General features: G+C 29.9%; 2 protein-coding genes across 2 annotated transcripts in view; one reads left to right on the forward strand and one right to left on the reverse strand.

Moving 5' to 3' along the window:
• Window positions 1-6,966, forward strand: part of LOC113386771 (neurobeachin-like protein 1) — a 119,670-nt gene extending 112,704 nt beyond the window's left edge. The window contains exons 9-17 of the mRNA XM_026624522.1: window positions 1,237-1,554; window positions 1,852-2,234; window positions 2,347-2,616; window positions 2,703-2,921; window positions 3,031-3,288; window positions 3,356-3,441; window positions 3,501-3,718; window positions 3,802-4,028; window positions 6,523-6,966. Coding sequence (XP_026480307.1) covers window positions 1,237-1,554; window positions 1,852-2,234; window positions 2,347-2,616; window positions 2,703-2,921; window positions 3,031-3,288; window positions 3,356-3,441; window positions 3,501-3,718; window positions 3,802-4,028; window positions 6,523-6,691 — 2,148 coding nt within the window. The 3' untranslated portion in view covers window positions 6,692-6,966. The remainder of the gene's footprint in view (window positions 1-1,236; window positions 1,555-1,851; window positions 2,235-2,346; window positions 2,617-2,702; window positions 2,922-3,030; window positions 3,289-3,355; window positions 3,442-3,500; window positions 3,719-3,801; window positions 4,029-6,522) is intronic.
• Window positions 6,967-11,009: 4,043 nt separating this feature from the next.
• LOC113386772 (iodotyrosine deiodinase 1) lies at window positions 11,010-11,867 on the reverse strand (the record flags this gene model as incomplete). The annotated part of the gene is given in 3 exon segments (XM_026624523.1): window positions 11,010-11,192; window positions 11,584-11,600; window positions 11,603-11,867. Coding segments are annotated over 3 exon segments (465 nt in total), but the record flags the coding sequence as incomplete, so codon positions are not given.
• Window positions 11,868-11,874: the final 7 nt, after the last annotated feature.

The raw sequence follows: 11,874 nt of genomic DNA on the forward strand, positions 1-11,874 counted from the left end.
TTTACAGTTTACTTCATTATTAATAAAAGCAAATATTACATACAATTCAAACTAAAACCGATTTAATTTCAATGAAACATTATATATGTAAAGTGTAACTAAGTATATTATTTCTACTTTTGGGGAAGTTCATACAACTTGCCTTATGGTAAAATGCACTTACTACTATTTATTTTGTACAGTCATAGCCTCAAAATTTCAGAATATTTTATTACCTCTTTTTTGAGAAATTAAATTCACGACAAATATACTCATTAGTTCGCAAAATATATATTCATTAGTTCCGCCTTTTCTTCATGACTAGTTACTTAGTTAGGAAACATTTTTGTATTTTTGCAGGGTAAGTAATGGACCGAAAATTGAAAATGAAAGTGTTTGCATAAATTCACGTTTCAGAGATTTCTGAACATTTTGGCATACCCCAGAAAAATTGGATATGTGTGTGTGTATGTGTGGAGACAATTTTTAGTCGACGATTTCGGGAGTATGGATGAACCGACTTGAAAATTTCAAAAAGCAATCGATTCCTATTGAAAGAGCGATGTGGTGATTAGTTTTTGGCAAAGGCAGGTCTAAAAATGCCAGTTTTTAAGAGAAAGGTTCAACCGATTTGAATGATCCAAAAAACATTTGGTTCGTAATGATGGAGAGAAGTGGTGATTTGATTTTGCCAAAGCAGGTCTAGCCGTTTCGGAGATACCGAGCTAAATGTGCAAAAAATTGCAGTTTTTGAAGGAACTAAGCATCCGATTTGAATGATTTAAAAAACTTTTCGATTGTATTGACGAAACGATCGCTATGGGGAAATTTAAATTTTTTTTTTATGTTTCAAAAAAATTATTTTTATATCTTTTTGAATATCTAAAAATATTTTTGCCATTTAATTCTAATTTTAGCTAAAGTTCTAAACATTACTTATAATACTTCAAATAATCATAATAATCTATTTGAAAAGATATAATATTTTTCGAATATTTCATTAAGATACGGGATGTTCCAAAAATTTTCCTTAAGGCAAGATGCCATACACTACTAGTTTGTATTTGTCTTTGTGATACGATGCAAATTAATAAAAAATCTTAAACTTATCATTCACATTTACTGTATATAATATAATACCTATATATTGCAATTTATCTAAAAGTTTTTACACCTTTACGTTGTATAAAATATTCGATTTCGATAACGATTTTATGAATAAATAACACAAGTCCCATGTGTCACTTTCTTCCCTAGACTCGGAACAAGGTATTTTCCCGAATATTGAGCCTGCAACCCCCCAATATCCTTTATGGCAGCGGTCGATCGCCCTCTGAATTGCTGCGCGCTTCTGGTCTCACACAACGATGGCAGAGGCGAGAAATTTCCAATTTCGATTACCTAATGCACTTGAACACGATAGCTGGCAGAACATATAACGACTTATCTCAATACCCCGTTTTTCCATGGATACTTACGGATTACCACAGCGAGGAACTGGATTTGGAAAATCCTAACACTTTTAGGGATCTGTCGAAACCTATTGGTGTGGTTAATCCGAAAAACGAAGCAGAGGTAAGTTTTAGAGATACAAGAATCATATGATACTATACAATCTGTATTAAATTATGATTTACTGAACTTTGATACTATGTTGTAGTCACTTGTACATGGTAAATTATTGAAATCACTGTATTAAATGAAGACGATTTCTTATTTGTTTATTTAATTATGTTGCTGCATATTACTAATTATTAATGTTGACTAGAAATTTTACTGATAATTTATCTAATGTCGCGGACTATTATTTCGAAATTGAATGTAGAAGTAAAACAATAAAAATAAACTTTTATTTTATTTATTTATTATTAGGTTCGCGCCAAATATGATAGCTTTGAGGATCCAACCGGAACAATTAGCAAGTTCCATTATGGAACTCATTATTCAAATTCCGCAGGAGTTTTGCATTATCTAATTCGTGTAGAACCATTTACTTCCCTTCATATCGAACTTCAAAGTGGAAGATTTGATGTCGCCGATCGGCAATTTCATTCTATACCGCAAACGTGGAAACTTCTTATGGACAATCCGAACGATGTCAAAGAACTTACACCAGAATTTTATTACTTTCCTGAATTTTTGAGGAATGTTAATAATTTAGATCTGGGTAGATTACAAGTGACTAAGGAAAAAGTCGGGGATGTTGTTTTACCACCTTGGGCCAGAGATGCTGAGGATTTTATAACCCTTCACAGGTAGGATTGATACATTGCATAAATGAATATATTTTATACCGAAAATAAATTTAATATTTTAAATAGTAACAATTTTTTAGCACTTTTAAGATATTTCTTTTCTTTTTATCAGGCGTGCCCTTGAAAGCGAACACGTGTCAAATCATCTCCATGAATGGATAGACCTGATTTTCGGCTGCAAACAGAAAGGAGCTAAGGCTGCTAAAGCTTTAAATGTTTTTTATTACTGCAGTTACGAAGGCGCAGTCGATTTGGATGCTATTAAAAACCCCAAAGAACGAGAAGCCGTCGAGGGGATGATTAATAATTTTGGACAGACGCCAAGTCAACTCATGCGGGAATCTCACCCGAAGAGGATGTCAAAGGATGAGGCGGCAAAAAGGTGATAACTATTAGTTAATAAAAATCGTATATTTTGTTACAGTTTTGTGTCTATCTAGTGACGTTACTCTGTTTTTGATGTAATAGATTGATTAGAGGAGAACTGAGAAGGCCCGATATGACAACATTCTTGAATTTGGCAACTCTTTTTACTTGCTCAGACGCAGCAAGTGAAAAAGATCCCATGATATATTTGAGTTCACCACGATCGCCTCCGAGATCTTTTCTTCAAGCTGGACCAGATTGTGTAGTCAGTGTTTCAAAATTGGGGGTATTGGCCGCTCATAATTGGCAGTCAGCAGACAGGTAATAGAGGAAAATACATAAAACTATTATCATAATTTACAAAATTTTGGTTGTATCAAAGAAGTATGCCCTTGCGTAATTTAACAGGCACGATTTATTTTCTTGATAGGAGCAATCCGCGAGGTTTTATGTTTGAACCAGATGCGAGCATAAACCTACCTAAAGCCAGGAAACGTTTACCAGGACCATTCCATCCAGCCTACGTACCAGATTCTCGCACTTTCTGTGCTAGTCTGGACGGACGAGTCATATATTGTGGAGGCCTATGGGACGGTTCCATCCGAGCCTATTCTGTGGCACGTGGAAGATTATTACAAACATCTATCAGACACATGGATGTCGTCACATGTTTGGCAATAGATTCTAGGTAAAAATAACAATATAATTTATTTTATTACTCAATTATTTAATATCATGTTGTAACTTCATTGCAGAAGAGGAGGATTAATTTTATTAAGTGGTTCAAAAGATTGCACATGTGTCGTATGGGAGGTGACACCATGGGCTGGAGGTGCTTCTAGTAAGTTTGACATTTTAATCGGGTTAATAACATATCAATTTAAAATATCTATTTTTCAGATGGAACATTACTGACACCTGTCAGAGTGCTACGTGGTCATGATGCACCAGTGACCTGCGTTGCTTTACATGGAGAACTGGACGTTGCCATCAGCGGTTCAGAGGATGGAACCGTCAATGTGCATGCCTTGCGATCTGGACGATATGTCAGAACTCTCAGACCCAAAGGATGTGAGATTCCACGAAGTTCTGATTCACATAGAAGCTTTTTACCTCAGGTAAAACTTAAAATCTTTACTGTTTAATCTGAAATTCTCCTTGGAATTGATGTTGATCAACACTTGTACAATTTTTTTTGTAGGTTTTGGAAAGGTCGATAGTTATCGAGTATACGGAAATGTCAGCCCAGGGGCACGCTGTATTTTCTGCCCGGGACCGTTGCGGATGTTCTTTGCATGTGTTCACAGTGAATGGTACCTGGGTTGGTTCTAAACGAGTTTCCGGTCGTGTGACCGGGTTGGCAACCGCTGGCGATAATGTCGTTTGTGTTGACGACGCCGGAGACTTGACAATGAGCCGATTACAAGGGTGAGCGATTATTATGTATATATACAATTATGTTTGATGTTTTGTGAATGACTAGAATACAGACCGTGAAATATGAAAGATTTACTCTATCTATCCACCGAATTGCATGTCATTAATTTTTTTTTATAAAATCGTTTATTTCTAATTAACATAATTCAAGCATTTTTCAAATTTTAACCAGCTGAATTTTTAAAATTTATACAAAATATAAGAAATAATTGTGTATATTGGCCTCAAAACCAGACTAGGGAATCGGGCAATAATTCATTTTTATGTAGTTTCAATACTCGATATTCGATCAACAATAAACGCAATTTTTATTTGAAATATTTCTAATTATTATAAACACTTTTTGATGTTTGAAAATTGGATAATTTTTTTTTCTACAAAATGTATAGTTTTTTTTTCTTTTTTGTGGCTAATTATTTAGAAACTATTTCAGCAATAATCAACAAATTATTGGGTTCATTTTTTTAATCTGTGTTGAGTCTTTCTGTGCTTCTATGTAATTTTATTTGATTTATATATGATAAATGAACTATCTAAAGAGACCCCTTTGAATTGATTGAACAAACAATTGATTTTGGTCTGGCAAATAGAGGACTACCATTAGGTATATTCCTTTCGTACCGTGTTAGTTTTTTTCAAGAATCAACGCAATGTTTATATAGGATTATTGATATTATCCACTTCAATAATTTTGTCTTATAAGGAGAACTTCAGGTTTACTTCAAATTTCGTGCGTGATAGATTGTGCTTGTGTATTATATTTTTGATACCAAAAATAATATGCTCCATATATTTAATTGTTTGCATTATATTTTACATATACATATGACTCGCTTATTTCATTTTATTTATTGATAAAAAATCTTAAGAAAATTTAACCCTTTTGATTCGGATGCAGCCGCTCCGGCGGCATGGTCTTTTTACCGTTGCGCTCGGATGCCGCCACTCCGGCGGCATGATACGTTTTACCGTTCCACTCGGATGCCGCCGCTTCGGCGGCAAATCGTGTCGTCGCAAACTAAACTTACAACATGTGATTTTTTTCATACTTATGAAGTTAATTCACTATTAAGTTCATTTACCGATTAATTTATAATTATTTTCATAAATATGTATGAACAAATTAATTTAATTGCTCATAAACACCATTATTTTTTAGATATAATTGTTACCAAAAATTTCATGTTATATATTATTTACATATATATATATATATATATATATATATATATATATACAATGTAATGTATTATACACATGCATAATATACATACATATACAAACACACACGTATATATATACGTGTAATAGAAAAAATAATGGTATTATTGGGGTTGTTCTTAATACGGGCACGATAACCGCATCTACCTCCAAGAATATTGTTTTTTAATTATTTTTTTATTTAGTTTATATTCAGTATATATTTGATATAATTTTTATTAATTAATTTTTATAAACATCTGTGTAAAAACAATTTTTTTAAACAATTACATGGTTTGTATCATATTTTTTAATTTTATTTCGAATTTTTGTTTTATTATCATACTAACGATATTTAAAAGCAATATTACCACATTATAAAAAAATCCGATACAAAAAAAATCCGAGTTGAGAGATATGTATAGCACTATAATATACAGAGCGCAGCGCACCGTCGAGCAGTTGGACTCCCGAGTGGAAAGTGTTAAATCAAATATCTACAATATCCACGCCATAAATATAAATCGAATTTATATAGTAAGAAATTGCACTAATTATTGTATACTTGTACAAGGATGCAATCAATGTACGAGGTCTGTTCAAAAAGTACCCGGAATTTTCGTTTTTTCAAAAAAATATTTATTTATTCGTCTACATTAATGTGGTTCCCTTCAAAGTAGTCCCCCCCAGATATAATACACTTATGCCAGCGTTTTTTCCAATTTTCGAAGCACCCTTGATATTCACTTTTTGATATGTCCTTGAGCACTCTCAGCGATTTTCTTCAATCGAGGAAAACCGCCGTCCTTTCATGGGTCTCTTCAACTTTGGGAATAGGAAAAAGTCACACGGAGCCATATCTGGTGAATTTTTGCACTTTGCAACACTTTATTTCATTTTTTACGCAAAATTTAATACAAATTCTTTGACTTTTCAATTCTTCCATTGTAAAATCGCCGAGCTCAGAAAAACACGTCGAACCCTAGCGACTACCACACACAAGTAAACAGTGAATATAGCTGAAAATTTCATCATACTTTAGGGGCATGTATACCAACACAATAAAAAAAAAATTTTGACAATCAGACACTCCAGACCCGCGAAATTTAATTATTAGTAATTCCGGGTACTTTTTGAACACACCTCGTATATAAATGAAATAAAATAAGACAATAAGTTTTCATGAATCGACTATCGAATTTATCAACAAACAGGGTGTCATAAGAGTATCCTGTTGTCTTTTTTTAGTAAAAATACAATTATTCTTTAAAATTTTTATTTTCAGATTAAAACCAGTCTTCGACATTCCCCTCCACGTGCCAATTCAGAGTGTTTGTGTGGCTCCTGGTAACACACACATCTTGTGCCCTCTAAGAGATGGAAGGTTGGCGGTTCTTGGTCCACCAGTTCCACAATCAAAAGGAAACTCATCAAAATCTATTCATCAGGTATAGAGAAGTCTATGAGCTAGGTGAATCTAATCAAAACTCTACCGTAAGTTTCTATTACCATTGAAATATATATTATGTTTTTATTTGATTCAATTTAAAATGTCCAAATCCTTTTCATATCTTGTCATGTACAACATTGAAGTATTATTGAACATTGCAAAAAACTATTTTGTTCAAAAGAAGAGCTTGTGAATTAAGGGTAATTTCGCTCGCAAAACATTTTTAACACTCTATATATAATTTTTAATTTAAATTTATTTTAATATATTGAAACAATCAAATATAAAAATATCATAATATTAGGTCCAAGTAAGTGGTAGACGATATAGCCTTTAGAACTTTTTAAGCATATTTTTTGAAGGTAGGTGAGAAACTATATAATATTATACTATACGATATGTTGTTTTAACTCGAATATTAATTGGATTCATAATTTTTATATATTCTCCTAATTCGTTTTCTTGAATTATATTTTACAAAACAAAATAAAAAATAAAGTCATCAAAAAAATCTATTTATTTGAGGTTTTTGAACATTTTAATGTATTATCATATTCTATTTGTTATTAAAGCTTAGACAATATCTGTAGAGCTTTATAATATTCTCTTACTTGGCATTTTCAAAAGCTCCTGATTTTAAAATTCATACTGATACGAATTAGAAATACTTAAGAATAAGACTTTGATCCATAAAAAAATCCATCAACTCCTGACAAGAGCCTAAAATATAATTTATTATTATTGAAATTGTCTTGCTTATGACTAAATAAATAAATAAATAAATAGATCAATGTTAAGGATATTTTAAAGCTAATTTTCCATACTTAAACTACACTTAAAATTTACAAATAGAATATAACGATTCCAGCACCATTTTTTTCAACAAGCTTTCAGATTTAATATTTTCTCCATGTAAGTTTCAACATTTTCAACAACGACGACTTTACAACAAACTTTAGACGAAGTTTTTATAAAATATATTTTCTGTTATAATAATCCATTTGATGGCATTTAAATAAGAAATTTTTAGCCGCGTATATAGGAATTGGAATTTTGTGTAATCGAAAATAAGTTATCATAAATTATGACTATTGAACTTCTGAACTAAAATCCCTTTTCTCTACTAATTTTATTTATTTAAAAAATAATCAATTATTTTATATACCTAACATTTCGGCGATAGGAGATGTCTTCTTGTTCAGGAACCATTGCTATAATTATAAAATATAATTTAGCAAAATTTCTGTTTTGTTTTACAACACAGCATTTAAATAAACATGCTAATATTTAATAAAATACTAGATGTAGTCTATTGTAAAAATTGTAATAATGAACTCTGTATATTTACAGTATTAAAATCGATAAAAATAATCAATGTTGTAATAACGCTTGTATTTTAAATAAGGATGACTATATATATATATATATATATATACATATATAATATATATATATATTATATATATATATTTAGGTTGGTCCTTAATGTGGACATTTTCGAATTTCCTTGCTCCCAAGGGCTCAAATGGTTCCAAATTGATAAAAAACTTAAACTTATAAATCTTAATAATGTCTTTTAAATAGAGCGCAATTTAATCAAAGATTTGTATGGAAATAGAATGAAAAAAATTTCAAAATTTTTGAAAGCTTCGAATTTTCAATAAAAAATATTTCGTATTTATTTCGAATTTCGTATTTCCATACGAAGTTTGATTGAATTGAGCGCTATCTAAAGGTTAATATTAAGAGCTAAAACTTTCAGAGAATTGTTTTTTATCAATTTAGAACCCTTTGAGCCCTTGGGAGCAAGGAAATTCGAAAATGTCCATATTAAGGACCACCCTAATATGTATATATCCACATACAATTATACATGCAAGGTGCTAGACATTTTTTCTTCAATAATATTAAATTTTACAAACTTCTTGATATCTACGTATGTTTCAATAAGCCTTAGCAATTCTTTAAATTTGATATATTTTAAAAACATATATTTTTTATTTTATTTGTGATAATAATCAATAATTGGATATTCATTAATTTATCACAATTTACTACATAGTTAATATGATCTTCGTGTGAAATATAGAGATTAAAATTTTGTTAATAATTATAATAATAATTATAAAACATTTTATTCTTAAGAACTAAGTTATTATAGATCGATTTTAATCATATCCTACGCATATCAGCTTTTAATTTTTTAAATGCAAATTATATTTCATTTAATTATTACTTTTATGATGGCAAATGATTATCACGTGAAAAAATTGAAAAAATTTCTAAATATAATTAAATGTCGAAGAAAGACCGGTTGAAAAATGTAAGTAATAAATACTTAACTTATTTATTATAATTTGAAACACTTTTTGGATTTTTAAATCAATTTATGATTCCATCGTTCTGGCTCACAACTCCATTAAAATTTATTACATCAAAATAGAATTTTTTACATTGAAATAAAAACCGTTACAAAAAGTGTACTATGCACTGATAATAAGAAATTATATGTTTATAAAATATTATGATATCATCAAGTTTGTAAATTCAATAAACCTGAGTGACGTGTCGTTTTATAATTAATTTAACTTTCACTTACAAATATAATAATATAATAATTATGAATTTAAGAAATAAACTGAATTGTCAATCGCACTAATGAACTATACACTTTGTTCTCAACAGTTACAGCGGTTTCTATTCGTAAATGTTTTTTATATAAATTTAAATACCATTGATTGATGAAAAATTGTAAGTAATATTTTTTAAAAAAACATTGAAATAAAATGCGCGAGTTAATTTATTTTTTGATAATAAGGCACTTGTTACCGTTGACTAGTAATTGTAGATTGTTATGTGATAAAAATTTTAATTATATGTTCCATCAGATTTAAACTTTTATAAGTAATTGTATTTTACTTTGTTTTAACTTATATTATATTATATTTTATTTTTAAAATGATTTTGAAGTTTACAACTAGATAAAAATTGTATTATGTTAAGAATATTATGAGTAAGATAACTTTTGAAATGTTTTAGTAAAGTAATTTTAGTACAGGTATTATAAATAGGCTTTAGACGAATATTTATAGAATAATAGTGAATATTATTAAAATCGATAATGTTATGAAAGATATTTAAATTATAGATTATCGTATTAGGCAAGTGAATCATCTTTCATTTTATTCTTGTATTTAGTGATAAATTATATTATGATATAATAAAGATAAGTCAATAACAGCATTTTATATAGTTTTGTAAAAAGTGACACTTTTTGAAATTTAAATTTGTTATTACACTAGTAAATATATAATAATTTTATGTAATTTAGCATGAACCATTCCATGTAAATCATTTACCATTAACAATATGTACTTATATTAATAAACGAATTTAGCTAACTTAATTATGATGGCTTATATATTAATTTTATTTTTTAATTAAATTATTGAAATTTTAAATAATTTCAAGCAAATGCAATGTTAGAAATGAATTGTATTCTGTGGACAATGCTTTAGCAAATTGGAAATAATTCTGAATCTTAGAACCTTATGAAGCATAGAAAAGTTTAGAACAGGTAGTTATTTGAATAGTTCACAATTATTTCTTCTGGATCTTTTATTAATTTTGTTATTTGTTTGTGACTTAGTTTTAGAAATCCTCGTCGACTTTTCACCAGTCCAGATGATGTTGATAAATACTTAGACTTCCAGTTGGTCATTGTTATGGTAATTCTAATGCATATTAAGGAACAAAAAAATTCATTTGACTTAACTGCAGGTAAGCAAAACTTACACCAAGTATAAAATTTTATACATAATGTTAGCAATATTTTTTTTATCTTTTAGGCCGAGTTGTGGTGGTCATCACATATTTAGAGAGACATTTCAAGAAAATTCGAAACACATTTGTGATTTATGAAGCTCTATTTTAAAATCTATGTGAGGTAAGTACCTACTGATAAATTTTATAATAATATTTTTATTCTATACTATAATATGGTATAAAATCTTGGTGAAGGCAACATTTATTAGCAATATGATTCAGCAATTGAGCCGAATCAATTAAAAAAATGTTGATATTTTGAAGGTGCTAGAAATGATGGTAGTTTCTAAAATTATTCGAAATCTTTCAAAGATTCTGTACTATTCAGAACTAAATGTTGCACCGTGGTTGCTAATCATCATCTGATAGGAATCATATTAATGAATTTTGGTTCATATAAAGCAACTATATATTTATACTGATATGGCATAATTTACTGGTTTATTTTTTACAATTGCTGCATATACTGATATACTAAAATCTATTCATTAATAATTTTATAAGACAACCATTATATCATCTAATGGTTTTCGTTTCAGATCCGGCACAGTACAATTTTCATGAGGATGCCCCACTGGTGCCAAAACCAGAAGTTTTTCATTATCTGGTCGATTGAGAAGTCGACGCAGTTGTGGTCCACAGTTCAATGGAGTTGTGATCAAGGAGCACAAACCGGCACTCTGGTAATAATAAATAAGATGTTTAATTTTAAATGATAATAATCATAATGTAATGATTTGAATGATGACAAAAGACAAACAAACAGTTGTCCTATTTCTGTCTTGGATTTGCATTATTACATATTCTATATTAGTGATGGATTTTTATTGAAGCAACAATGCAGGATAATGGCTATTTTTGTTCTCTTGGAAGCTTATTTATATCTATATTCCCAAGTCAAAACCAATGCCACTACTGCTTGATACCAGGTTGCTCGAAGAGCGTATCGACTGTGATTGCCATATTGCTTTTCTTATATACCATTTAATGGGAGCACTGCCCATTAGAGTTATAGTGAGCAATATTCAGTTACAATTTCTATTTTTTTTTTATTTTTCAATTATCATTTACCTGAATTGCAGCCAGCATAACCCTGCAGCAATAGCAGCACTGGTTTCATGGTAATAATGTTCTTTACGTGCCCCATCTTGCCTTCTACTGTGCGTTTTTCGGAATAATAAAATCAACCAAGGTGCAACTGTCAGGTATTCCTTCTCCCAATTCGTTCGTAATGGTGATAGGTCAGCACACCATTGTCTGGACATCCTTTGCATATAATTTAATTCCTCTTCTCGTTCGATTATTTCTCGAATATCTTCCTTGATCTTCGAGGAGTTGATGGCTACGAATGTCCACGGTTCG

Source organism: Ctenocephalides felis, unplaced genomic scaffold (assembly GCF_003426905.1).
Source record: "Ctenocephalides felis isolate EL2017-DRISC unplaced genomic scaffold, ASM342690v1 CF-g0.4_SCAFFOLD_03571, whole genome shotgun sequence".
NCBI classification, from domain to species: domain Eukaryota; kingdom Metazoa; phylum Arthropoda; class Insecta; order Siphonaptera; family Pulicidae; genus Ctenocephalides; species Ctenocephalides felis.